The following is a 26,712-nucleotide window of genomic DNA, read 5'->3' as shown; positions in this document are numbered from 1 at the left end:
ACGCCCGATATGACGTAGATGGGCTTGAACCACTTAACCATAGAGAGAAGGTGACTAGAGGCAAGGTTCAATGAAACCGCAATGGCAATATAAGGAAGAAGACACACCGCCACTTCCAGCGCCGAGTCGCCATGCACGAACTGGAAGTATAGAGGAATGTAGCAGACGATAATGAAGAGGGAGGTGATGTTGGCGGAAGTTGCAATGTAGAGAAGAATCTGGGACCGATGTCAAAGCAGGTGAACGAGAACGGATCGGTCCACAGTCGTAGTGAAGATACAAAAGGTTTGCTGGACAGCCCACAGAACGAAAAGGACACCGAAAACAACAATGGTTGCAATAGTCCGTCCATCAGCCCACAGCCACTGTTCGCCGGCCATGGTGAACGTCATGGTGAAGGCGACCCGGGTGCCAGCGCCGAGGACCAAGCCGACCAAGCCGAAACGTTTGAGTCGGTCAACGAGGGAGACCCCAGCGGCAGGGTCGACTGAGGGCAAGGCAAGTAGAGTGCCCGGGATGAAAACGGCCGCAATAATAAGGTTGATATAGAAGGAAAACCGCCAGGTCAAAGAGGGACTAGTGAAGCCCCCTCTCACGACCGGGCCGAGTACCGCACCGAGACCCCAGTGTAGACCACATTCAGTTATGTACGTGCCGCGCTCCCCTGGAGTGGTGAAGGTGGTTAAGATAAGAGATCCAGAGCACTCGTGAACAAACCTCTATCACCCATTCCAGCAATGTCACGTCTCACAATGGGAGCATCCATATCGGGAGCGGTGCCGCAGAGAGCAGATCCCACTTCGAAGATGGCGAATGAAGTTAGGTATGCCTATCTCTTATTGAATTTGGCGTACACTGTCCCACACAGAGAGATGACGGTCACAGAACCGAGTGGGAACCCGAATCCAATCCAAGATAGTTGGTCGATATAGCCAAATGCCTCGACGATGGGAGATTGAACGTCCGCGGCGATGGTTGCGTCAAGGCCGTAGACAAAGTTGGATACGCAGAGTGGTATGCCGCACGCATACCAGCACCCGACGAAGGCCGGTAATGGTACGACCCGTAGGCGTAGGGAATTCAGCTTCTTCTTGGCGATATTGATGTTGTTCATGCGAGGACGTGGTGTTACGCATAAGAACCACGCTTGAATGTGACGAGTTGTTTGCAGTCTTCTGCATGAAGGCGTCAGCAATGGCTTCGTCTAACAAAAACTGGGATTGAATGAAGAGCATTAATATTCTCACCATAATCGCAGCTCAAGTTATTGACTTGATCATAGAAAGAACCCAAATAAATACCTGCATTCAACCCCCGAGCGGACTAGATCCGCTCCTGGAGCGGGCGTTCCCGCTCTCGTGACGAGCCGAGCCCTAAGATCGACGGATCAGATGGGGTAGCCGGACAATAAGCAATACTTGTCGCGTCGCCTCCCACCCTAGACCGGGTGGTGGTCGGCCCGGACTCAAGGGCCAGAAAATATGAAGTCTCATGTAAAATGTTTTACAGTCCACCAACACCATATAAATTGCATATAAAAACTAGACAGGTGTTAAATACAAGCATTGTTCACCTATTTCCCTGAGTATCAAAGAAAAACACGCTGTTTTGAGGCTCTGTTGAAGCCGCTTCTTCCATCGGCTGCGGCACGCCAACGACATGGCTCTTATAGATTTTCAACAAATCCCCATCATGACGGCGTTTTATGAGGCGATTCGCATCTTTTACATAGAGTATACCGCTCGCTTTGACTTGGCGCTTTGTAGTTTTTTGATTCTTGCGCGTTGCTGTATCACGAACCTTGGCAAAGCTCTCACGGTGTAGATCGCCTAATTCGGCCAAGGTGAGACTGCCTTGATTAACCACTTTTATACGGCGTGAAAGGCCCGGGCTTACTTCGTCAAGAATATCCTTTATACCGTCAATCGATTTTTCAATCTTATTGACATAGCGACGTAGTTTTACGGCGGTTGACGGTAGAGATATTGATTTTGTAGTTGGTGAGCTGGGAATAGTGTCATCCGCTTCGCCATATATTTTTAGTGCATCCCCTTCAGCAACAAGTGCTTCAAATGCTTCCTCTGGCTGAAGCATCATATCAAGTATAAGCCGAGGATTAAGAGGCTAAATTCCTCGCTCTCTCCAGCCGTGCCGAATCGTTCGTGTGGTAAATGTCTTTATCCGGATATCGCGTAGTTCTTCAAAAAGGTCGTTTTTATCAAAATCGAAGCCACCTAAGCGTGCAATCTTGTTCACAACCCGTCCATGAACATGTTTATATTGTTGAAATGGCACTCCATCGAGCGGTTGTAAAAAATGCGTAGAATGAGGTGAAAATCGGAATGGGCGAATGTGCCAAATTTCACAATATTGCACGAACTGTATAGTAAGATGAGTTGTATGATTATCCATAAGAAGTAACCGCCAATCCGGGAAGGCCCCGGGCCTAGAGAAGTGGTCAAAGTGTTGAAGCCATTCGAATGCGATCTTATCTGTGATAAATCCATTCGAAGCAGGTGCAACTAGCCAGTCGTCATCTTTTATATGCCGGTACCATTCCTCCAAATGGACCTTGCCTTTTGGAATCAATAAAGGTGGTATAATCTTTCCTTCGGCATTTATACCCTCAATGACAGTAATTGATTCTCGAGAGGACAGGCTAGATACCCTTTTTGATGTTTTTGGATATGCTGTTACCACCGCTTCATCTTTTCCTTGTCCAACAATGAATCCGGTCTCGTCGAAGTTCCACAGATTTTGTGGGCGAATTTTGTATTGTTGTATAGCGAGCTCGAGGTCAATAAACCAGCGCTCAACCTCACCATAATGCTCTGCAACGGTACGTTCCTTTTCTTGAGGTTTTTGAACGATTCGTACATATTGTTTTGGCAGGCGCTTGATAAAATCGTGTACCCAATTTTTTCCGGCACGAGGGGGCTCTCCTGGACCACTGAAATCTTTGCCGAGCAAATAATTCGCACTTTCCTCAATTTGCTGATTCGTAGGAGGCGCGCCTATATTATCTAGATACTCAATCCATAGAATAAGTGCCTTTTCTTGATCTAGAGATAATAGGCGCCTCGTAGGTGGGCGTGTTGAGCGAGAGGGTAAGCCATGCCACCGACGGGACAGTTTTTTGCGAGACACCCCATATTCACGCGATAATTTGCTAAAATTCGGTTTTTTTTCGTGTTGGCACGCACTGAGGGCCTTCGCAATCAATTTTTCCTCTTCTTTATATAATTTAGGGGTCTTTTTGGCTCTGGTTTTGACGTTTGTAAATGCCAAGTTGAGATTTTGAAGATTTTGGCCCTTGAGTCCGGGCCGACCACCACCCGGTCTAGGGTGGGGGGAGCGACGCGACAAGTATGTACATATCTACCAGGCATCTCCCGTACCATTTATCCCGCCGCTGTCAAAATACCAACCAAACAGAACTTAAAAGAAGGCAACTGTTTGCCATGGCTCCGAAACGCAAAGCACAGGCAGAGCAGGACGAGACCTCCGTTTCATCTTCCAAAAGCGATGCCAGTTCCAAGAAGCAACCTGGTTTAGACTCTTATCCGCCCTCCAAAGTCTATCGCCTCATCGAACCCGGCCCCGTGCTGCTGGTCACAACAGGGTCACTGGCCGACTCAACACACAATGTGATGACTATTGGATTCCACATGGTAATGCAGCACGAGTCTCCCCCTCTGATCGGCATCACACTCGGCCCATGGGACGCGTCCTTTGCTGCTTTGAAGAAGAACCGTGAGTGTGTGCTCGCCGTCCCATCCGTCGAGATGGCTGGTGTTGTTGTTGATATTGGGAATTGCTCCGCCGACGATGCCAACCTGACGAGCAAATGGGAGCGCTTTGGGCTGGATGCGCTGCCCGGCGCTCGAGTCAAGGCACCACTGGTAGGAGGTTCAGATATCATTTCCAACATCGAGTGTGTGGTTGAAGACACGAAGATGGTCAGCAAATACTCAATGTGGGTATTACGGCCTGTTAAGGCGTGGATCAACCCGGACAAGAAACCTGGAGAGGGTGGGAAGATGTTCCATCATCGTGGTGATGGAACGTTCGTTGTCGATGGGGACATTCTGAATTTGCAGGACCGCATGGTGAAATGGCAGAATTTTCAAGATTGATTTCTTAAGGGACTCAGATCCACCACTTAACTAGCCTGCCAGTGTGCCACTACAGCCGGAAAATATTAATAATAGTATGCATCGAGTCTTCATGAAGATCGACAGCTCTCCTGTGATCGCTGAATAGCCAGGGTTGGAACGCGGAGCCGGACAGGCGCCGAGTCGTGCTTGGATAGGGCTACGAGCCCTAGCGGTGCCGTATTAGAAAATCATCTCATCTGTGCCAAAGATGGCTAGGAGCTCGGACAGGGTAAAAAGAGAGTTCTTGGAGCCACTGGAACGAGCTTCTTTTCCCTTTTTCTCTCCATGCTCAATATTCTCGTCGATAGGCACCCTTAGCTAGATATCAATGCAAAGGATTAGCATCATCACATCTCCCAGAGCTACGCCAATCTTTGTTGTTTGGTTGGGCAGTTTGGTTGTAATGCGATTCTAGTCCTTGATTTGTTCTGTTGTTACTTCTAGTATGATTGTCTCCATGTAAAATCCGATCATCCGATAACCACTCATTTACTGTCTTTGCATGGTAGACATAATGCCTTACGTTGATTGCCTCGTTATATAAGATATTGTCTTCCTACTCTGTCCATCTTCTCATACCTATTAGAAATTAAATGCCCAGTCGAACTTCCCTGCTGCCAACAGTCCATATCAACCTAGCCTCACTCTCAGAGCAGAGAATGAAAGAATCTAAACCTATCGATCCGTATTAGGTGAGCGATGAAAATAGACAGAGAAGCGATCTATCCGTGAAACTGACCGCATACTTTTCTAGTGGGGATATGTGATCTACCGGACTGTGTATACCCTGCAGTCAGATGAGCTATGGTCCTCTGTGCTAGAGAAATTAGAGATATACATGTCGCTTAGCCGTAAAGATGAGGATTATTGAGATGAGCTATTAAATTTACTTGCCTGGAATCGGGAAGAATTAAATAGTGTCTATGATGAGGTTCGAAAACAATTTTGAATCTGATGACGACGCCGAGACGCGGGATTGAAAATTAGAACTGTGTAGTCAGAAGCAAGAGGAACTAAGAGTAGGATATGGCGATGAAGACCTTCATGGGGAATTTAATGATTAATTCTGGATTTTGATTGATGATGAGGTCTTTTAATCTATCTTGAACGCTTCGGAGCCTGTGAAAGGGATAAGAATGAATGGGGCGAACATAGGTATATTGGATTTATTGGCCAGGATGGGGGAAGGTTGACTTTCGATTACTCTAGTGGCTGCGTGACGAGGATAAAATCGAGAGACAGACTCCCAGAGTCCTGATCCTCAACATGAAGGGACCTACATGTTGCCAGTTATTAACGGGGATTTATAGGCATCGATAAACTGTTTTCTGCAATTGCTGGCACTTATTCCTTCTTTACGTCTTGCTGTGTAGAAATATAGGGGTATGTGGGATGTATACATCCTTGATCCACTCCCCCTCATAAACTTTCTCTGGGCAACAACGTTGAAAACAACTCTGTGATTATCATGCTATGTCTCTTCAACTTGTCTCTTCCAAACTGTCAACGATAGCGTACTTTCCACATAAGTATCGTGGATTCGGGGTCTAGAGACCGTACGTAGTACGGCGTAGTACATCCTTACTCCACCCTTTTCTCCGCTTTCCCCTCCTTGTGAAGTCTCTTCTTTTTCTCTTCTTCTCATCCTACTCTTCACCAATCATATTCTTAGCTTCTGCTCGACCACTTACAAGATCTCCCGCCATCCCGGTTGGGTAGGTAATCTACGGGCCGGAAGCCAAAATAAAAGCTTTATCCGGATTCTCGGGTCCATACATTCTTCTACTCACTGCTCTGATAAGGACGAGTCTGTCATTACTGATTACCTACACTTTACTCATACCGCTGGGTTTCTTGTGCAGATCAGGTACCGACGCCAGTTCACCCGATATTCCTAGCATAGGTACATAGCGCTGACATCTACAAGCGACACCGCCGGCTCAGGGACATCGAGATATATAAATAGACGACCAATTTTTGTCCCAAGATTTTCGCTGATGGCAGTCTAACTCGGGCAAAGAGAAAAGAAAGGAATCACTATTTGATGTCAAAGCGAGCATGGTGTCTACCCCTAGACATCTCTATAGTCATCATCTCATATCCGTGTGTTCTGATATACCTCTACGGCATGCGCGTATGACGTTAACAAAAGTCCACGCTTCGGAATCGATTGAAACAGACTTTACGTGAGACTATACACAAAACAGACAAAAAGAGAGAGAGTGAATGGCATCGTCAACACGACCCCAGCTAAGCAAACTCGAATCCCTTCCCCCCGAACTCCTCGAAAAAATCTTCTTCCATTCTTTATCTATCAACCTCCCGCGCTCATCATTACACATCGCGCATGTGCTCTCAAAACCCATAATTTACAAATGGTTAATCCGGTTGGCATTCAGTAGCGCCAACCCTGGTTCTCGACAGGGCATTTTCACGGAGGACTTTCTCCCATCCCCGCTAGACTTCTGGGCATTGTCGAATGCAGAGAGGTCAAAACTGCAGGGGGTTATACTTGAATGTCGATGGAGTACTCTGAGACTATTCCGGGAATGTCAGAGGGATTACGTCCTACATGTCCTGAGACAAAAGGGGAAAGGGATTGTATTTGTTTCCGAGGAAGATAGGAAAGGGTTTAACTCTATCGAGGAGAAATTCACCCGGTCGATGATGGAGTTTGATAAAGCCGAGCATGGCCGGAGGGGGAGTGGTGATTTGATTCTTAAAGGTAAATTTCTCGACTCATCAGAAGGAAATGAAGAAAAAAAAGGAGGGGATATAAGATTATCAATCTGGTTCCATTTCGGCGCTGTCCAAATCCGAGAACCGAGTCCAGTCGCCCATGAAATCGACATGTTTCGTTTACCATGTCCACCATCTCCAAATGAGCGACCACGCATGCCAGATAAATTGCTACATGCGCCCTGGACGGACGAAAAGATCGAATTTCTGACTCTGTTGAGTCAAGAAACGTACGTCGATGAACATAATCAGAGCAGTGAACGGTCCCTCCAGGTCCTGCGACAACTCATTCGGGATAGGGATTATGTTACTTTTGAAAGGTTACTAAATCTAAAAATTACGACGAAGGATTATAGTTATCCGCAGAAATGGCCAGTGAAGACGCGGCATTTTAGAGAGGCAGTGAGACTGCGACAGGGAAGGAATGATCCGTTTGTGGGGTTGTTGTTTGATAAGAGATGGGATTCTTTGAAGGATAGGACTGTGAGAGAGATGGTTTTGAAGAGTTTGGAAAATGATTAAATCGAAGACGGGGGATTTGCAAAGTTTGGGCTATGTATTCAGTTCATTATCCACATACACACGCCAAATCTGAAAGGCGTCAAATGAATAATGATCCACCACAGCTTCGGAAGTTTCCTCCACCACATAAGCCCATTTAGCAATCGGGCCGTACTTCTCTCCAATTATGTGTGTGTAGAATGCATGGAAATTATTGATCATGCCATATCGGAATAGCTCTTCGTCCGGGGCGATTCTGCGTCCTTCATCATCATACCCGGGCAGTTCGGTCATAAAGTCCAATAAAAACGACCCTAATCCTTGTGCCAGGTCATGATCGTCAACGGTCATCTTTTCGTTGTCGCGGTGACTGCCATATCCCAAATCCATAGCCCACTGAGTCAACTCGGAGGAATTAGGAGGTATGCTCTCTGCATTGCAGCGGAAAAGTCTCGTGAAGATATGCATTGCATCCGGCATCGGCAGTCGAATGGCCTGGAAGAAAAATTCTTCGGGAAGGGTATATCGTTGACCGGGACGTTGATTAGCGCATCCTAGAGGAGGATCTGTTTCCCATCGCTGCCGGAAGAAAAATTCGTGAACCTTGAGAAGCGAATTGAGAGCGCGCATATCCCGAATGGTAATCGCGGTTCGTATTCCAGACTCCAGAGCACCCTTGGAGAAGTGAACGTCGTGACCCGTACCATCCAAGCCGTATTCCTGACGGAAAATTTCCAAAAGGTCGATGTCTTCCTTCGGAAAAAAGCAATTACCATCTTCTGTACGACGTCCACGTAGTAGATAGTCTGGTAGGACTCGTATATCCATCACTCGATGACTCCATGAGATATCCTTTTCTGTCCAACGGATATTAAGAGTTACGAGAGGGTCGACGATTATGGCGCACTCTCCGCCATCCGGTGCAGTACCTTTGAGGATGTATAGCTTATATGTGCGAGATTTATCATCAGCAAATCTGCCTTGTACGCTCAGCATATCAAGCTGTGGTTGTTCCTTTGGGTCCGAAAGAACGATACCAGCGCCGATCACATATTTTTGAATTTTCATCCGCATCAACGCTGGAAGCTGGGCCAGGATGCGCCGTCCGGTGCACCATCTGCATCTCAGAATGGTAGACTGCAACTTGACGCGATCGTCTTCGTCCAGGGGCATGGCCTCATAATCCGCCGGTTTCAATGCCTCCGCTATCCGTTCTCGCGCGTCGCCAGATATCTTCGAACCATCATCATCTTTAAAAAACGCAAGTCGAATCAAAGTCCGATAAATCCGCTCACTCGACACGGCAGAAGCCAGAAACGGTGACGCGCGACAAAAGTTCGGATCTAGCGCGTAGAGAAAAATCCGCTCCAAAAGTTCGACAGGTAGTCGTTCGAGCGCAGATGATCCATTACGACGTTTGGATTGGATGGCGGCAGACGGTGGTGAGGCTAATTGGGACAATTTCCAGTTGCGTCTTGAGCGGCGCGCGGATTTGCGCGCTGCTCTGCGGGCCGCGAGTTGGGCGAAGGAGAGGAGTGGGCGACCTGGACGACGCTTCTTGGTTGCGGTCACATTGTGAAGATTTTCGGGATTTTCCGAATCCTGTCGCTGGTGTTTTCTCTTGGGTGTAGTGCTGAGAGTAGACCGAGACGAGGTCATGTCAAAATACCAACTTAGATAAGCGGAATGCACGTGTTGGTGACACAGGGGAAGGAGTGACCGAGAGACCCTGAGACTAGACCACAAACAGAAGGAACAGAAGGACACTCTGATTGGCCGGGGAGCGGAGAACACACGTGCAGTCATGATGTCAGCCGCGTTAGGGTTCTCCCCTGCAAAGCCCTAAACCCTTTGTTTTGTGACGTCAAGCCCTACATTCCTCATTCTTATTCCTTGTTGAGTGACATCAGACTGTCTGACCCTGCTAGAACCTTGTAGAACGCAGATAAACACATCATAGCCTGTTTCCAGCCAGCCCCTTACATTATCTTGACATCTTTGTATTTCATCATCGCTCTTTCCTCGTGAACAAGAAAAGGATATATATTAAGACACCTCCTCAGGCACCACCACCACCTCCAACTTCTATCATCATGCTTCCTACATCTATCCAAACAACTGCTTCCTCATCTACATCCTCTGTCTACACAACGCTCGTCAAGAGTATCAACGACTACATCGACGACGACGACGACGACGACGACGACGAGTAATCGATCAATCTATCTATCAACAAAAGGTCTTTATTTCATCATGGGTGCTGTCGTCTCCTGCGTACGTCACCCCTTGTACCTGACCTGCGATCGATCGTGTTTGCACATACTAATAACTACGCACAGATTGAAGCCATCTTCGGCGCAATCGGCCGCTGCCTAATGGCCATCGTAAACGGCATCGGCGCAATCCTTCAAGCCATCATCTCCGGCGTCGTCACCGTGTTTGATGTGATCATCTCGTGCGTCACTTGCGGTGCTGCTGGGGGAAGAAGAAGAAGAAGACATCACGGCACGACGACGAGGGCGACTATATGATCCCATTCTCCGTCCTCTACTTATCTAGTCCTCTCGCCGAATGAGCGACTCTTCTTCGCTTGCGGCTTTCGATCGACGATTACGATTACGATTACGATTTGAGTTATGATGCTATGGTTCTTTTTTTCTATGTGTTATTGCTTCTTGCGAGTACTCCATTTGTATTTGATATCATACCCCTCTGTAGTCTAGATTCAAACGAATCCATCTTCGATCGTATCTTCCCATAAACTATATATATATATATATATATATATATGTGTACACATATTATACAGTAGATTATGAATTAGTCAATATTCTGAGTATCCCCCTCACTCTCCCAACAATATCCAACGCGTACCCCGTCTCAACAACACCCTTACACATCTCCCATGCCCCTGTCCCATTCCTTTTCGCACCTTCCCCTTTATATATCGGATAATCAACCCTAGGTGGGATCTGCGTGCCAACAATCTTGGGAAACCGATCAACACAGACAGCTTTCAAATTACTCACCCCTCTCAATCCTTCCTCGCCCGCAAACCGTCCGTAGCCCGACCCTTTGACACCACCGAATGGTAGCTGAACAGCGTAAAATGCGCCAAAGTCGTTCACGGCAACCATTCCGGCTTTGATGTTGCGGATGCAGGTTTCGACGTCTCTAGAATTATGGCCAAAGACACTGGCACCCAAGGCGTATGGAGTGGAGTTGGCAATTTCGATTGCGTCGGATACAGATGAAGCGCGCATGATTACCATAACAGGTGCGAAGAGTTCGACTTGTGCGATGCGCATGGAGGGTGTGACGTCGACTAGTAATGTAGGTGTAAAGTAATGTCCGCGCGAATGCTTGGGGTGGTTGTATCGTTTCCCGCCGTGAATGAGTCGGGCACCTTGATCCACGGCTTCTGCAATCAAAGTCTCAAGTCTAGCGAAACCGGCAGGGGAAATCATTGCTCCAACATCTGGTGTAAACGGGCTAGATTCGTCTTTGGAGTCTAGCAGAATCGAGCCCAGAGTCAACGCTTTGACGCGCGGTGTCACAATGTCAATGAGTTTATCGTAAGTGCCGGGTAAAGCAATCACGCGTTCGACGCCGATACAATTTTGACCCGCAGACTGAAACACACCGCGCATGAGGATGGATGCAATAGACTCCAACCCACGAACAGTAGTGGAATCATCCAGTACAACAAACGGATCCTTCCCTCCAAGTTCCACCGTAACCGGAATCAACGACTTAGCCGCCGACTCGCACACTTTATGTGCCACAGGCCTGGACCCGATAAACGTCAACTGCGAAACATCCTCATGTGAAGTCAATGAATCTGCGACCTGTGGTAGACACACTACCAACTGCACAAGATCCGGTGAATGACCACAGCTCACCAAGGCTGCTCTGATAACATCAACGAAGAAAGAAGAACACCATGCCGTTTGTTCCGATGGTTTCACCACAATCGCGTTCCCGGCAAACAACGCGCTAATCACAGGTGAAATCAAATTATGGAATGGATAATTCCACGAAACACACGCCGAAACCACACCAAGCGGTTCATATCGAACAGTATTCTTTTTATACATCATGAGGAAATTCGTTGGTCGATTTTGCGGTGTAAGTGCCTTCTCGCCGTGATCGATTGTCCATTTGAGTTTTTCGGCTGTTACCAAGATCTCGCCGAAGGAGGCGTCGACTTTGGTCTTGCCGGAATCGAGGCAGCAGGCTGTTACAATGTCGTCTTGGTGGTCGAGGACGTACCTACCAGAAAGTCTTAGCTATAAACTAGAGCGGGGAGGTAGGTGCAACCTACTTGAGTAAAGTCTTGAGTAGTCTCCTTCGCTGCGCGAATGTGGTTTGCGCCCATTCAACCTGTGCTCGCTTCGCGTCTTGAACGGCCTTGTCGACCGATTCGCGCGTCGCAAGGGGTATACTTGTAGATAATATCCGTCCATCGGCCGGGCAATAGCTCACGATGCGCTCCGTATTCCATTTCTATCAACATATTATATTAGATCTCTGCGCCAACCCACAGACAAAAGAACAACTCACGCCCTGAACCTGATCCTCAAGTATCCTTCTGGCTTTCCCCTTCAAATCATCCCATTTCGTCCTATTCCAATCCGCTCGAAGCTCTTCTGGCAGCGGCACGTTGAACGTAACAGGCGCTTCGGTCAGACTGATGATGTACAAGTATCCCGCATACAGCGCTAGGAAAGACACGATTGCACCAACAGAACCGGTTTTGAGTGTCTCCGTATCGATCCCATGTTCCATCCAGAAGTCGTGAAGACGGGAGAGATATATTTCCAACACACCCGCCATGGCCTTGTCGTTAATCGTCTGACATCGAGTTGAGTCGCAATGTCGATGCGGAAACTCCTTTTTTTGTTTCGGTCGATCATCCGATGCTTTTATTGCCGGTTTTATTATTGGGGCGGCGGAGTCGGTGCCTGCGGCGGCTGTAAGCGGTCAGGGAGGCGGTGTGTTTTTCGATTTTAACGGACTTTGGCTTCACTTTTGCATCGATCATCGATATGACTTTACATTGTTTTGCTGTTCTTTCCTTTGTTATCGGCATTAAACTGTTTCTGTGGATCGAGCGAATGAACCTTGAAAGATGAAGTCTGCCCATGCGAGGATATATTCCGTGTCTACAGATACTGGTTCCAGGATATTTACATGGAATTGATCAATGTTCCAGTTTAAAAAGTCATTGGAAAGAACATCATTCGGACTAGACACGGCAAAATCATGAATCTGAGGATTACGGCACATCCACCCCCGTAATCCTCTTAAAGTCAGCAGCAAAGTATTCCCACACCCTTTGAGCAGTACCGTCCTTCCTGAATGTCGCCAATAATTCTTCTACCCTTGGCGAGGCGACTTCGCATTTGTTATTTATCGAATACATGCCACTTCCAGTCTTACCATCCGTACCCCTAGCCGTCGTCAGATTGCCCTGCAGCGGTACCCCAACACACTCCCCACAACTTTGTTCTCTAGCTGGATATACCGCACTAGTAGCTACGAAGACGTGCCTCTCCCCGCCTCAGCCGGGGACGTAGCAATCAACTTTGAAAAGCGAGCAACAAAGACGAGCTGTAGGAAGGACGAGGCCATACCCTATCCATCGGGGATAGGAGATAAGATAACAACAGGGGCGAGCGCTAAGCTGTTTACGACGATACGAGGTGGATCATCATAGCCCTAGCCCTAGCCCTAACATTGCACGCTCTGACTTTACATTGCACTGTTTTCATCCCATAGAGAGGATGACAAGTGTGAATGTGGAGCGATAGAAACAGTGGTTCACGTCCTGATTCACTGTCCCAAATTGAAGACCATACGACAAGAACTACGGAAGAAGATCGGGACTGCATTTAACAATATCTCGGACATGCTGGGAGGAGGATCTCAAGGTAAGCAAGGTAAGGAGGGTGATATGCAAGGCGGTAGCATCTTAGGTGCAGTACTCGACTTTGCAGAGGCATCACAGAGGTTTCAAAGCCGGGCGCCGTAGGGCCGCTGACAGAGTACCAGGCATGTTGGCCACCATAGGCCGTGACGAGGCTCTAAATTCGTCTTTATGTAATGGATTGATGTACATAGACATAGATAAGGATTAGATAGTGGTATCCTGCATATCGCTTCGGCGAGGGGTCAGGGTATGAATTCACACACACACACACACACACTGTTTTCATCAATTTTATGCCCGTGAGATCCTTACGCAAGTATCAAAAAACATTCTTATTCGAGGACCGATGAGAGATCCCAATTGCTGCTGACCTTTTTAATCTGCACCTCGGATTCCACGTCTCACTATGTCTATCTATCTAGCTCTCAGTCAGAGCACTGAGTAAGCTCAATACTGTTAGAAATGACGGGTCTCTGGTCTCGTTATACTTTTAGCACAAGCTTGTATTCGAGCAGAGTTAGCTGTAGAAGAAAACTTCCGTTTGATGACAGAAGGAGAACAGTTTTCATAAAGCTATTTTGTTGGATATTTACCATTTGAAAAGTGAACAGGTTGCAGAGCTATTGACTAACTATAGAGTATTCTTCTTTCCTTACCATTCTTTTTTTGTTGATAGTAAATCTTAAAACATCCCATCTTCCTGTTTGATGTGTTCAAGGAACCTTTGTGATATTTCCCAAAAACTCTTTGTATTACTTTTCTTATCTCGTCTACTGGCAGCAGGCTCTCAAGCATAAATAGCTGGAAATCCCCAGAAGTTACACCCTGTTCAGATAAGCAGACAATCCATACTCCTCCATCTTCTTTTTTATACTCTAATCCGTGAGTCAAGCTCGGAATACACCGGACGCCCCCTCAATACCTGGAAATGAATATATACAAAGATCCGACAAACACAGCATGGAGAGCATTAATATGACGGACAGTTTATCAAAGCCAAAAAGCTGGAACAAGTGGACAAAGCTCAAATGGCCACAGCCTCACGAATCAGTCAACATAATATCTACTTGTCAAGAAAAGAAAAAACAAGAGCTCTTTACTCTCTTTAAAATACTCATTATATCATGCTGGCTATTAATGAGCAGCTTTTTTAAGGCCCTCCGAGCCGATTCTTCAATTAGAATCTCAGGAGATGTGCCCACTAAGCGCTTAGACCGAGCCGATTATGTAGGCTCAGTCTACACCATCATGAGAGGATTCCTCGCTTCATGGAGAGAAAAGGCGAATGTACTATTCCTCAACGTGGAAGTTTGGTCAAACCGTACATACGTCGTTATCGACCTCCTCAAAAAAGAATAATAGCAATGAGACTCCAGTCCAACTCAGCATTGTAACTCTATCAGTTTATATTCTCCGGTTTTCTACAAAGTCCTCTTGGAAATTCTTGCGTTATGACAGGCAAGATTCCCACTTGGCGAATAGGCTTCATCTATTGCATAAAGGAGATGGTCCGACTCCGATTGTGTGTCTTGTGGATCATACTGTCGCTATTCCTCGAGCCTTGCAACTGCGTCAAGTACAACCGCCTCAAGTGCAACAACCTCAAGTGCAACAACCTCAAGCCAGAAGATGAACCACCACAAGTTTTGGAATGGAGTATTCACAAGTGTTAAGTACAGATTAGTCGGATGTGCTCCACGAAATCACTAGCAGTAACACAATCTTGTGGTAGCGGGTACGTTTCATTGATGGACTATTAATAGCCTGAGACGGAAGAATGGCCAGCATCAGGCTGTAGTAGTGTAGGTTTTGCATAGAAGCAACAGAGTAAGGCTATGAAATAGTTTTCTTACATATGTCGTACTCAAGCATAAAACCAGGAGATCTTATTGCACCTAGGAATCGACTGCTTGATTCTATACTTCGAAGAACAATAAAAAAATCCACTATTCCTAATTATAGACCACAGCCTGCAGACCAGGAATAATTTCCAAATCCTTATGCTTATAAGTATATTTGCCATCATCTGAAATCTTCACATCGCGATTCCGTCGCTGCTGTTGCGACTGTCGAACTTTAACCCACTGCTCTGTAGTGAGATGCTGGTCGAGTTCCGTGAATGCATTCTTCGTAAGACCGAGGTGGTTGAGGAGAGGGCTATTTTGGATTGGGTCTAGGATGACGTGGTTGTTTGGCCTGTACAAGTTCGTCAGTTGTTGAGCATATGATCAGATACCAGAGATGGAAGTTACAACGCACCGGGCGAAATACAAAACCCCCAAACGGTCGACGTGTGCTTGGTCTTGTGGAGGAGCATGGACACGATGAATACTAGACTTGATAAATCCGCCTGTGAGCGCTGTGAGAGCGTCACAAGTATTGATTGTGATAGTTCCATCCTGTGGACGAACCCATTTCCATTGACCCTCCGAATTGAGGATTTGAAGTGCAACAACCGGCTGTCGAAAGAGTAGAGTTATGGTTCCAAGATCAGTGTGCCCGGGACTGTACAACTCGCCGACCTTTTTGTTGTCTTCGGCACTGCGGGCTGCGTAGTGCATGTATCGGAGATGGTCTTCTCCTTTGACGTCGTATTTGTGGTCACGTACGAGTTGATCTTCGTCTGGAAGCTCAAGGAGAATGGCGAAAAGACGAAGGAGTTTTTCGACTACCTCTGTGTGGCATTTCTATGATCCGTCAGTAGGAAATCGTGGCTAACCTGAGAAGTGTCCGTACTCTACTGAAAGCTTCAATCTCTGTAGCGTATTTCTGCAGGACATCGGGTTGTGCTCTTTGGTGATAACCGTCGAATTTAGGAATGTTGTAAACTTGAACATTGTCCCGGATTCCGTTTCCAAGGCTACAAGATCAGCCATATGCTCAGACTCAAGGGTCATTATGTGCGATAGGATATCTTACATGCGATGTCCGGCAGGCCTGTATCCATTGTACTCTCCTCTTGCGAGATCGTCTGCGTTATGGTACTTGAGTTTCTCCTCTAAGGGCAGTGCATAGAACTCCCGGCCTAGAGCGAATTGAAAGTCGACTTCTTCTTGGCTGATGTTGAAGTTTTTGACGTAAAAGAAGCCTATGATATGCCAGTAAGTACTTTACTTAACTTAGGGTTATTCATATGGGATACAGACCAACGTGTTGTACTGCATGTTCGAGTTGCTTGACAAGTTTCTCTTTACCACCTGGTTGATCGTACAGGCTTAGGTCGAGAGTGACCAGCTCAGCCCAGTCAACTGACGTTCGCCAAAAAGTGGTTAGCAGATGGAGAGATATTATAGACAACTAACTCACGATCCTCCTTGGTGACCGGGACATGGTCGTATTTCTCAAGCGATGTATCAGGCATTGCCAATTAAAATAGTTAATCGTTCGTATCCCTTCCTTTACTACTTCGTAAAACGAGTTACAGCCAAAGTAGAAATCGTTTATTTATGCATGTTCTTTGATCATTCTATCCCCGTGGATTATTATCCGACCCCTCCTTCTCCTCATACGTAGTAAAAAGACAGCGATGCAAGGCTGATAGGTCCTGAAGCACGCAATACGCAAGTCGTCTGAGCATAGCCGGTTTTAGGGCTTGTTAAGCGTCTTACTAAAACACATCCCTCCACAACCCTAACAGAAAGTAAGTTTTACTTCGACCTTGCAGTTGTTAGATTGATAAATAGGGAAACGGTGTCGGTGCTGTCCCCGACATAAGTAACTGTTTTTGGAGAAAGTTTATGCTGATGCTGGTATGTAAGCACTCAATCTAACAGCAGGGCCTTTTGCGAAAGCACGCTATAGTAACAAATGAGCACATCATCCACTATATACCATCAGAATCCGTATATAGGTATGCCCGGTGTCTCGTCTTGGAGATAGATGGCCATTGAACAAGAGTAATTAACATGCATATCGGGCGTTCTCTCCTTGGCGATACTTAGTATGTAGTAGGTACGCAGTTCTATCAGCTCTAGATTGATGATATGCAGAGTACTCCACCATGAAAATGACGCGATTTGCAATGATAATACGCACACGTCTGTTTGCTGAAGTTACACCTATATGTACAGAGTATAATGCCGAGTCTTCTACATCTTGTATACCAAAATACCAGACATCCAGCAGCAAATCAGACAAGACAGTTGATCATGTCTGAGATCAAAGCAATAGGCTCAAAACTGACCCTTTTCGGAGTAATAAAGGAAATTTTCAATTGGTATCCGGCAGAATATCCTTCCCAAGAGACAAAGTGAGATCTTCAAGTACCTTTTATGGAATGGATGAAGGGCTAAAAAAATGTCCTCTTTTAGGTTGTTGTTCAAGTTGGACGTGTCCATTTTGGTGTTTGCCTGTCTTTGCTGTAAGTATTTCTCCATTTCGGTAAAGAACGAGAAACTGACTAGAGCAGTCTTCGTCAAGTATCTGGGTATGACTCCTGTTTGATAAGATAGAAGCAAACTAAATCCGAATAGACCAGACGAATATCAGCAACGCCTACGTCAGCGGTCTCAAAGAAGACTTTAGCCTCAATGGCAATCAGCTGAATTACTTCAATGTATGCTATTACACTGCATACGTCGTGTTCCAGGTCCCCGGCTTGCTTTTACTCTCACGACCGAAGCTGTAAGTTTTCGTTTCGTATCTCATGCGGCACTATCGCTGACCTTGTAGTGCTCGCTGGCTACTCCCAACTCTAGAAATACTCTGGGGCATTTGTACCTTTGCGCAGAGCAGGGTAACAAATGTCCAACAACTTTATGCCATTCGCTTCCTGGTCGGAATGCTCGAAGCGCCCGTATTCGCTGGAACTCATTTCATTCTCGGTATACACTTTTCCAACACCATGTGGTATTTTCACGCAGCTAATAATCAGCAGGATCATGGTACTCCGGTCCGGAACTCTTCAAACGTGCCGGCATGTGGTTCATCTGCAACCCCCTCGGCAGCATGGTAAGCGGCTACCTCCAAGCAGCAGCATACAGAAACCTTTCAGGAGTAGGTGGCATGCCTGGTTGGCGCTGGCTATTCATCATCGACGGCATATTCACCATCCCTGTTGCGATAATTGGTTATTTTGTGTTCCCGGGTATTCCTGATTCGCCGAAACCGTTTTATCTGAGCGATGATGATATCGCATTGGCCAAGGAGAGGTCTCGCAGGTCTCGGATTCAGAGGCCCGGAAAATTGGATTTGAATGTTTTCAAGAGGACGGCGAAGAGGTGGCATATTTGGATTTTTGTGTTTTGTTATATGTGAGTCGCCCTCTTTGCCTAGGTAAATCTTATTTCATCTAGCTGAGAGTTGTAGTTGCATGATTATATCCTCCTACCCATTCTCTTACATGAACCTCTGGCTCAAGTCCCAAGGCACATACACCGTGACTCAAATCAACGATCTTCCCACAGTGACTTATGCCATTCAAATCGTTGCATCGTGGCTTGGAACGACTCTTGCGGCTGTGTATCCCTCGTGGCTCATATACGGTATTGCCAGTTTTTGCTGTTTGTTCTCGACTTTGTGCATGATCATTTGGCATATTCCTTCTGGATTGAAGTACGTCATCCTAAAATGTTTCTATAGAGACGGAGTGCTATACATGGCTAACAAGTGTTGCAGATTCGTCGCTTGGTATCTCTTTGGTTTATCTGGCTGTCTAAGTCCGATCCTATACTCAACCGTGAACACCATCGTCAAAAACGACTCTGAGGAACGTGCCCTAATATTGGTAAGACCATCTACTATAGGAAGAAACGACATCAACTAACTTCTAATAGGGAACAATGATGACAGTCGGCTACTCATTCAACATCTGGGTTCCTCTCCTTTTATTCCCTACTGCTGGTCCATACGGTGCTCCAAGATGGAAGAAGGGGTGGCCTGTGACGTTTGCATTTCTGTCCCTACTGTTGATAGGGTTTTTGACTTCGCTTGTTTTGCATAGGAGGTAAGGCAATGCTTCCAATTAGGTAATGATCTGAGACTAACGTGTGTTTTTGTGGTGTAGAGAAAGTAGGAAGATGCCGTCTGAAGTGTCCTCGGATGCAGGTAGTAATGGTGAAGAGGATAGTGGAGATATAATTGTCAGCGGACAGTACGACAAGCGAGTAGATTCGTAATAGTCTAGTCTAGTACATAGGTATGAAATACGTGCTAACTCCGCTGAACTATTAATGACATGGGGAAATCAAATACCACTCTTTCTCTTCCCAGTCCTCTTTACGAGATGATCGATCACACATCCATCTTCCCATCCATCACTTTTCTCCCCTGTAATCGCTCTACACCGAGGACAGCTCTTCCCGTGTCGAATCAATAACTGATGCAGCGAATACTTCAAATGATCCGGGATCCTAACTTCCAAATGACTAAAAGCCGTGATCTCGGTGACTCTCTTGGTATCCGCTGATGGTAACCAACCCAACCATTTACATATTCGGAAAATATGTGTGTCGACCGCAAAACAGGGGCGTTGGAGACAAAATAACACCACACAAGCGGCTGTTTTGGGTCCGATCCCCGGAAATTTAATGAGTTCTAGCATTGCCTCTTCTTTATCCAGGGCATGGATCCAGTCCAGTGATAGCACATTCTCGTCCGTTAGTGCTATCTCGACTTCTTTCTGAGCTTTGGATTCATGCTCAGCACCAGCTGGACCCGAATTTCCTTCCTCTTCCGACTTAATGTGCGCTTCTTTGCGAGCCAGATTCTCCTCGTACACCATATTCAGAATCTCTTTGATGTATTTGCTCTTAGTCGTTGCGAGACCGCCGCTTTTCATCGCTTCAAACACTTCATTGATTGGTGCTACGCGCACTGCATTCCAGTCCACGCTCCCCTTTCCGATGCCCATTTCAAGGATCCCAAATCTATCGACGAGGCCTTTGAATGCTTTTGCAGAGTTGGCGCCCGTGGTAGCACCACTGAGAACAGTACGAATCAAAGCGTCCAGTACGGAAGGGACTTCACCGCAACCGGTTACTGTAAGTGAAGGCTGGGGTACTTTTGTCGGTGCTTTAACTTCTCCATGCACAGTTGACAAGAGGCGATTAACTTCCTCACATTCTTCGACTGTGGGATGAGAGAATTCTGGGAATGGGCTGACTCCGGGTGTGAGACCATACTTTGCGGCGCCTTTTTTGCTCTTGATTTTGGCTGACTCCACATCTTTTGCCTTGCTTTCTGGCTGTATGCTTTCTAGCTTGACCCTTTTTGGTGAATGAGGAGATGATGTCTCATTCTTGATATCCTGGGGACCATCCAGTGCATCTCGAACAATTTGCGTAGCAAGCTTCCCAAGGTTGTGGGGAAGTTCATTGATATCAATTTCGTGAATAATCTTTCTTTTTTTACTTGCGGAGTTGCTTGACTTTGACACTGCAAAAGAAGCCTTGATCGTCGATGAGTTTGATTTCTGGCGTTTATTGTTTGAGGATGTCGGTTTTGTCGGCTTCTTGGTTGGTGTCTGCAATGCAGGCACAGAATTTGCCGGCATCGTCGAAAGTGGCGATGTCATGGAACGTGTAACCCGCATATTGGATGTGTTGATGCGACGATAGTCTTCATGATGGATGATAAAGAGGTCAGACGGAAGAGAATGTACGATGGACCAATGACGTACATCTGCCACTAACCCTTTGTGGAAGGAGGTCAACAAAATAGTTTATTTTCCTTACATAGTGGTATCTATTTATTTTTCTCTCTATTTTATACTTGAAAATCCCATACAGATGATGTCCGTAAATTGCACATACAATGCCAATAGAATATTCTCGACACAGAGCTGTAAAATTGATTCGTAGGCTCAGTGTCGTGTCTCCTTTCCTGCTCCAATTCTCGAATTTTCCTTGTATTAATGTTGTAGGCTTTCCTTGATTAGGTTTAGCTTACCTAATCCTCGACACAAGCGAACCGGCACGTGACGATGCTTGGCGGCTAGCAACGCACATAAAGCAGCGGGAAGAATCGCTGTTTTCGGAAGCTTGCTAACCGTCACATCGTTATGTGGAATGGAGTATAAATAGTAGGCCTCGGAACGCACCTCAAGGAACCGGGACCGAATTGCACCGCACCGCAAGATGGTGCGGTGCAGTTCCGATTTTTTAGAACCGCACCGCTTTGGATGCGGCTAGGACCAGCGGTTCTACAGACAGTACAAACAGAGGAATCCTGTGATGTGCATAATTTATATGGATTCTAGCGGTATTTTTGGGTAATTTGTTTACAACCGGGTCGAATAGCTAGGAGATACATACTATAGGATGATACATTCAGAGAGTACTGTAATGCAAGGATCAATTAACCGGACAATTCATTTTGACATTCTATACTAAGTTGCTAAAGATTCTGTGTGTACGGGAATCCCCAGGTGTTGAGTATCAAAACCGTAATATTAGCTATTCCGGTTCCCTGGGGATTTCCCCTTTACCTGCATGTAATTATCCTTCTCCTCCCTTTTTGGGGAGCAGTCATAATATTCGAATAACATCAATATTATCAGGCTCATGGGCTCTTTGGAATAGCCTTACTGCGTAATCCTGTGCTTCGTGTTATCAGGACGTAGCTAAACCAACAGATTCTCATATACAAAGTCTTCATCTCGCTTCGAACGCTTCGGTTGCCGGCCAGATGAGCGTCTCTGGGTACTACTTGCTGTCGCTAGATGCCTATTATAAGATAAAGGAACTTCATCTTCCTGGTCCCTGTCTAGTTCAACCAGTGGCTCTTCCTCCCTTGCTGATCTTTTGCTAAGCGAATGCTGACTGCGTGCTTAGAAAGCTTGAGGACCTTGAGATAGTGCTAAGGATTTATCCTTACCCTCAGTCTCCTCGCTGTCACTGATTGGGAGTATGCGAGCCAGAAAGTGGTTTAAAGCCAAGTAAGATCTCGCGGTAATTCCAATCCATATCCAGAAAGTAGCCTGTCACAGCCATAAAAGACTGGCAAAATAGAGATGTCCAACAATCTAGTGTAATAGAAAACTTCATGCCTTGTGGTAGCTTCTGAAGAGATTTCTATCGTTCTTGAACTAATTATTGAAGATGATTTCGGATGGTCTTTGCACAAGGTAATATAGGCAGAGAAGGAGCATGTTGCGCCATTTTGATAAGTACACGAAACTAAGGATGCTCAACAAGCTGGAAAGGTAGCCGTGAAGTAGTAATAAAGGTCACTAGTCTCTCCATCCAAGCTTTTGCGGTGTAGGGCGTTTTCTGAGGAGCGCTATGCATCTAGGTAGGATTAGTAGAGATCTAAGGACCATAAAAACGAAATATTGAGATCACACTTAATATATCTCATCTTGTATGAGCCTTTTAATATCCTTTAAGGCAGGTACCGATTTCCGACAATTGACCCCTGATAAGTAGTGTTTATTCATAGATGATGTTCCACAGTGGTGGTCTGCAGGGTAGCTCAGGATATAGTTGCACACTTTACACATAACCTTTAGAGACCCATCTTGGATCACAGCAACCTAGTGGAAGTACTATCAACATTCCGACTAGTGCTTACCCTCGAAAATATTCCATTTTATCTAACTCCCATATTCTGTGCTGAGCCACCAGGTAATAAAGTTATCATTCACTATCTCTGTCCAAAGGACGTAAATCTTCTTATTTCAAGGGCCAACGCATTCGAGTGTCTCTGGAGGAGGAAGTAAGGGTATAGGCTAAGTGAAGCTGAACGGATACGTACAAGTCAAGTTAGGTGTAAACAGCTGTAGACCATCGGATGGAAGTAACAAGATACTAGTATCATCAGAAATACCATAGGAAGAGAAGTAATTGTCAGAGAACTAGGTGCATTGGCTGTGCAACATTGTAATTAATAGAGCTAGAATGAGAAGGTGGTAGTGTCAGAAGCATACTAATAGGAAATCTTTAAGAACAGGATTATTCATTGTCCTAGTACAGGCTGTGCCTGTTACAAGACCAAGACAACGTTTATTTACGGTAACTAAAAACCTAGAATGAGTCAGCATTTTATGCATCCCAAAAAGAAAACACTTGGCAGAATAATGCATATGCGGTTCTACGGTGTGCACGAAATTGGTCAATATCGAAATATCTTAGCATCAAAGTCACTTGAGTATTGAGCTTAACTGAGTTTGTGCTAGTACATAAAGAGCTTCGATACATAATCAGCCAACCCTGACCGGAATCCGCCATCGTGATTGGCCAGATCAAGATCAAATTTCTGAAGCGAAAGAAACTAACGATAGTACACTGTGATTATGAGTCCATGTCATAGGCATTGTACGCTTATTTTTGCGCCTCTGAATCTCCTCTACTAAAGTTTGATTCATTGCGTTAGCAGCAATAAGGGTCCCAATAAATTTCACATTCCCAATAGAGCTTTGTTCGTGGAATATGTCCATTACTGAGCCCATCATAGAAACAAACCCATCTACATCGATCGTCGCTGGGGTCTCATCGTCTATTGCGGTCAATTGATCTTCTTGCGAAGCTTCTAGATCAATATCTGACTCTGAATCTGACCCAGAATCAGAATCTGCATCTAATTCTTTCACAGTCTCAATTTCCCTGTATTCTGCGCGTAAGACGAGATACCTATCCACCCAAAATGGACTAGACCTCTGCCTGAGAACCCTAGAAAAGAATGCAATAGGGCCTGTCATAGGATTATAGTAATGTATATATGCTTGCATAGTAAGAATCGGCTTGATAGAAATGCATCATAAGCACAGGTCCATAATACTGGATTTGTATGATAATTTTGAATGCTATTAGATTCAATTTCTCGATCCGAAGTTGTTTCCATTGCTTTTTAAATGCTTTTCTCCAGCTTGCGGAAGCTTTCCGGTTGTCACTATTGCGGAGTGCATCCATTCGATGAAGTGCATTTAGTATAATTCGAGAAATCAAGACCTAGATAACCAGATCAATGCGAGGGCGATTAAAGCGGTGAAGGTAATCATGTTTAATCTTTCGCCAGTGAGACTCAACAATCATTGTAGTCTTAAGAATAGGTATCTCCATAGCATTTGCAGATCGAGCCCACAGTTCCCATTGTCCAGCCTTATACCAATTGATATATAAGTAAGTACATAACCGAAAGTAATTTCGAGCTCGGCACCATGAATACATCTCCATGATACCGTCATTGTAAACATTCTCCGAAGAACGATATGTACCGTTTTGATCTGGAATCAAAGGATGCACATTATAGTGACGGCTAAAGATCTCTAGAACTGTATCTCGTTCAGTGATACTAGAAGTCTCAATGCGGCCTTTTCATCAAACTTCACAGACCGAAACTCGCACTGGCACCTGCCATACCGATGGATTCCATCAGGTCGACGTGTTGGTAGTGATCCCCAGCATATTTCTAGATGAGCTTTTGAACATCACTAGGGAAGTAGTGGGCCTGAGAGCTGGTCTTATTTGAGTCTCTTAGTTTTGATCGGATTGCACGTTTCGCATACCAGAAACACAATTGGATTGTTGTGGTTGGCCATACCTGCTGGATAGCAGTGATCTCAGACCTATCTTTATCACATCCGAAGAAGGCTGGGTCGAATCCAGATATTTTTAATGGCCTCAGAAACCGATCAAGGAGGTGAGTTGTAGCCTTTGGATCTGTACGCTTAACACCATCGTCTGAGGCAAGTATTTCAACAAACAGATAGACTAAAGGGACTCCAGTTGCATCAATCTCTGCAAGCACAGCAAATAAATCCATGCCACTATTATTGGTTCCGAATGTCGCATCTATTGCCAATTCCTTTACCTCTGCAGCAAGTGCGGTGATTGGATTGCGGATATAGATAGCTAATCCACGGGTGTTCCCAGAGGTATGTATAGTCTGTGATTATTTCTCTGTTGAGTCTGTAAGAAGGCGCATTGCAGAATACAAAGGGGTCAGCGTTACGTCTCCAAATACTTGCATTAGCTTGCTGCCATTGGTAGTATATCTGATGTTGAGCAGCATATTCTACCCCAGGAACTCCAGAGGCTAAGAGTTCGCGTAAAATTTTAGAAGGCGTATGGGCTGAAACACGTGCATCGATGAATTCGAGAGCGTTTAACAGTCAAGAATCGTAGTCGGTTACCGTCAAACTTGTTGATGCGATTCCCGTTAATAGCCTCAGAAAACTAGCAAAGTCGATTGGCGAAGGAATACCCCCGACGATCAAAGCGCTCCCAAGAAAAGTGTTGATATCCTGGGACCGTTACGAATACTTTTGAGCAATCACGCAGCTCCAATTATCGTCTTCCTCGCAGTCTACTATGCAGTTTGGCAAATGAGCATCACCGCCATGTCATCTCTTTTTAAGACCAGATATGGTCTGACAGAAATTCAAATCAGTTTGACTTTTATTGCAAACGGTGTTGGATCGATGGTTGGAACGTTGGTGACAGGAAAGATTCTTGATAAAGATTACCGGCGCGTCAAAGCGAAATATGAGGACACCTTGGATATCGAACGCAGAACAAGACACGAAGAAGACTTTACCCTAGAACAAGCTCGTCTTAGACTTATGCCCGTCTTCCCTTCTGAAATGTCTTTCCATCCTTCTGTTCGGCTGGACAATTCAGTATCCTCACAAAGTCCACATCGCAGTCCTTATCGTCTCGACTATCATAACAGAGTGGACTGCCATTTCAACACAATCGCTTATCATGACTTATTTGGTGGATATCTTTCATTATAGGAGCGCGGCTGCAAGTGCGAGTCTGAACTTTGCGAGATTCCTGTTTGCCGCTGGAGGAACAAGTTTCATCATGCCGATGATTAACGGTGTTGGGGTCGGGGTTGCATTCACCATTTGTGCTGTTGTTCAAGCAGTAGCACTGATAGGACCTTCGATTCAATACAAATGTTCTGCTGGATGGAGGCGAAAGGACAGGGAGAAGGCCGAGCAGAGGGATGGAGAAGGGAAAATTGAGAAGTGATGGAGATCTCTAGGGGACGTCTATGTGTGTCTCAATTATATTCAGCATACAGTGGATGGCTCAATCCGGCTGTGCGTAATTAATTATCATTATGTTTATACTGTTTCCAAGGTAGACGAGTCTGTATTTTAGCATTCACCACGATTGAGATAGAATCATACATAATAGATTAATAATTAAGGAGTAGATAGGTATCATTAAATTCTTTGATCATACCAATAGTCCATTGTTATCAACAGTCTCTTTAATTTTTCCTTTTCCATAAAAGTTGGCATCTCTCAGTTATCGCAAATGACCTGTCTAGAAGGTAGATGTTGGCCATTAGGGCTGGGTCGATCACGCGCCTTCCACGAGCAGCATTGACGGAAGATTGCCAGAACAAGTAAAATGAGACTTGAAACCAGCATAGTAAGCATATATCGCTTCTGATCGTAACCTACCCAGGTAGTAGTTGAATTCTTCCAAGATA

General features: G+C 45.6%; 12 protein-coding genes across 12 annotated transcripts, besides 6 other annotated features; 5 read left to right on the top strand and 7 right to left on the bottom strand.

Annotated features, from left to right (window-relative positions):
- Window positions 1-230: 230 nt before the first annotated feature.
- On the bottom strand, window positions 231-1,261 carry TSTA_025630 (uncharacterized protein; the record flags this gene model as incomplete). Its single annotated transcript, XM_002479635.1, has 3 exons — window positions 1,032-1,261; window positions 718-829; window positions 231-664 (listed from the first exon to the last, which is right to left on the bottom strand). The coding sequence occupies exons 1-3, from the start codon at window positions 1,248-1,250 to the stop codon at window positions 231-233; spliced, it is 765 nt and encodes a 254-aa protein (XP_002479680.1). The 5' UTR covers window positions 1,251-1,261.
- Window positions 1,262-1,323: 62 nt separating this feature from the next.
- TSTA_025620 (uncharacterized protein) lies at window positions 1,324-2,094 on the bottom strand (the record flags this gene model as incomplete). Its single annotated transcript, XM_002479634.1, has 2 exons — window positions 1,324-1,488; window positions 1,603-2,094. 2 exons carry the CDS (start codon window positions 2,092-2,094, stop codon window positions 1,324-1,326), a joined length of 657 nt encoding a protein of 218 aa, XP_002479679.1.
- Window positions 1,738-3,246: a mobile genetic element.
- Window positions 2,125-3,152, bottom strand: TSTA_025610 (uncharacterized protein; the record flags this gene model as incomplete). The annotated part of the gene is made up of 2 exons (XM_002479633.1): window positions 2,125-3,023; window positions 3,122-3,152. The coding sequence occupies 2 exons, from the start codon at window positions 3,150-3,152 to the stop codon at window positions 2,125-2,127; spliced, it is 930 nt and encodes a 309-aa protein (XP_002479678.1).
- A 215-nt stretch (window positions 3,247-3,461) lies between the features above and the next one.
- Window positions 3,462-4,263, top strand: TSTA_025600 (uncharacterized protein; the record flags this gene model as incomplete). The annotated part of the gene is made up of 2 exons (XM_002479632.1): window positions 3,462-4,109; window positions 4,171-4,263. The coding sequence occupies 2 exons, from the start codon at window positions 3,462-3,464 to the stop codon at window positions 4,261-4,263; spliced, it is 741 nt and encodes a 246-aa protein (XP_002479677.1).
- Window positions 4,264-5,948: 1,685 nt separating this feature from the next.
- Window positions 5,949-7,433, top strand: TSTA_025590 (uncharacterized protein). Its single transcript, XM_002479631.1, has 2 exons — window positions 5,949-6,024; window positions 6,085-7,433. The coding sequence occupies exon 2, from the start codon at window positions 6,384-6,386 to the stop codon at window positions 7,416-7,418; it is 1,035 nt and encodes a 344-aa protein (XP_002479676.1). The 5' UTR covers window positions 5,949-6,024; window positions 6,085-6,383; the 3' UTR covers window positions 7,419-7,433.
- Window positions 7,434-7,448: 15 nt separating this feature from the next.
- On the bottom strand, window positions 7,449-9,056 carry TSTA_025580 (uncharacterized protein; the record flags this gene model as incomplete). Its single annotated transcript, XM_002479630.1, has 2 exons — window positions 7,449-8,146; window positions 8,171-9,056. The coding sequence occupies 2 exons, from the start codon at window positions 9,054-9,056 to the stop codon at window positions 7,449-7,451; spliced, it is 1,584 nt and encodes a 527-aa protein (XP_002479675.1).
- Window positions 9,057-9,333: 277 nt separating this feature from the next.
- On the top strand, window positions 9,334-10,154 carry TSTA_025570 (uncharacterized protein). Its single transcript, XM_002479629.1, has 2 exons — window positions 9,334-9,671; window positions 9,737-10,154. Exons 1-2 carry the CDS (start codon window positions 9,651-9,653, stop codon window positions 9,926-9,928), a joined length of 213 nt encoding a protein of 70 aa, XP_002479674.1. The 5' UTR covers window positions 9,334-9,650; the 3' UTR covers window positions 9,929-10,154.
- Window positions 9,567-9,606: a microsatellite.
- A 6-nt stretch (window positions 10,155-10,160) lies between the features above and the next one.
- Window positions 10,161-10,199: a microsatellite.
- An 11-nt stretch (window positions 10,200-10,210) lies between these two features.
- On the bottom strand, window positions 10,211-13,031 carry TSTA_025560 (oxidoreductase (Msc7), putative; the record flags this gene model as incomplete). Its single annotated transcript, XM_002479628.1, has 6 exons — window positions 10,211-11,669; window positions 11,722-11,903; window positions 11,961-12,370; window positions 12,521-12,668; window positions 12,691-12,910; window positions 12,940-13,031. The coding sequence occupies 6 exons, from the start codon at window positions 13,029-13,031 to the stop codon at window positions 10,211-10,213; spliced, it is 2,511 nt and encodes an 836-aa protein (XP_002479673.1).
- An 82-nt stretch (window positions 13,032-13,113) lies between these two features.
- Window positions 13,114-13,133: a microsatellite.
- Window positions 13,134-13,585: 452 nt separating this feature from the next.
- Window positions 13,586-13,606: a microsatellite.
- A 1,614-nt stretch (window positions 13,607-15,220) lies between these two features.
- On the bottom strand, window positions 15,221-16,690 carry TSTA_025550 (oxidoreductase, 2OG-Fe(II) oxygenase family, putative; the record flags this gene model as incomplete). Its single annotated transcript, XM_002479627.1, has 6 exons — window positions 15,221-15,525; window positions 15,589-16,016; window positions 16,066-16,189; window positions 16,249-16,417; window positions 16,476-16,577; window positions 16,636-16,690. The coding sequence occupies 6 exons, from the start codon at window positions 16,688-16,690 to the stop codon at window positions 15,282-15,284; spliced, it is 1,122 nt and encodes a 373-aa protein (XP_002479672.1). The 3' UTR covers window positions 15,221-15,281.
- A 787-nt stretch (window positions 16,691-17,477) lies between these two features.
- On the top strand, window positions 17,478-19,445 carry TSTA_025540 (pantothenate transporter, putative; the record flags this gene model as incomplete). The annotated part of the gene is made up of 9 exons (XM_002479626.1): window positions 17,478-17,578; window positions 17,640-17,689; window positions 17,802-17,952; window positions 18,001-18,152; window positions 18,206-18,581; window positions 18,637-18,882; window positions 18,946-19,054; window positions 19,104-19,273; window positions 19,334-19,445. 9 exons carry the CDS (start codon window positions 17,478-17,480, stop codon window positions 19,443-19,445), a joined length of 1,467 nt encoding a protein of 488 aa, XP_002479671.1.
- A 115-nt stretch (window positions 19,446-19,560) lies between these two features.
- On the bottom strand, window positions 19,561-20,821 carry TSTA_025530 (HhH-GPD family base excision DNA repair protein; the record flags this gene model as incomplete). The annotated part of the gene is made up of 2 exons (XM_002479625.1): window positions 19,561-19,624; window positions 19,662-20,821. The coding sequence occupies 2 exons, from the start codon at window positions 20,819-20,821 to the stop codon at window positions 19,561-19,563; spliced, it is 1,224 nt and encodes a 407-aa protein (XP_002479670.1).
- Window positions 20,822-22,172: 1,351 nt separating this feature from the next.
- Window positions 22,173-22,508: a mobile genetic element.
- Window positions 22,509-25,606: 3,098 nt separating this feature from the next.
- On the top strand, window positions 25,607-26,243 carry TSTA_025520 (uncharacterized protein; the record flags this gene model as incomplete). Its single annotated transcript, XM_002479624.1, has 2 exons — window positions 25,607-25,851; window positions 26,003-26,243. 2 exons carry the CDS (start codon window positions 25,607-25,609, stop codon window positions 26,241-26,243), a joined length of 486 nt encoding a protein of 161 aa, XP_002479669.1.
- Between the last annotated feature and the right edge of the window lie 469 nt (window positions 26,244-26,712).

Source organism: Talaromyces stipitatus, genomic scaffold (assembly GCF_000003125.1).
Source record: "Talaromyces stipitatus ATCC 10500 scf_1105507295541 genomic scaffold, whole genome shotgun sequence".
In the NCBI taxonomy this organism is placed as follows: Eukaryota; Fungi; Ascomycota; class Eurotiomycetes; order Eurotiales; family Trichocomaceae; genus Talaromyces; species Talaromyces stipitatus.
Note: the sequence above shows the minus strand (reverse complement) of the source record. Positions and strands in the feature narration are given on the sequence as shown.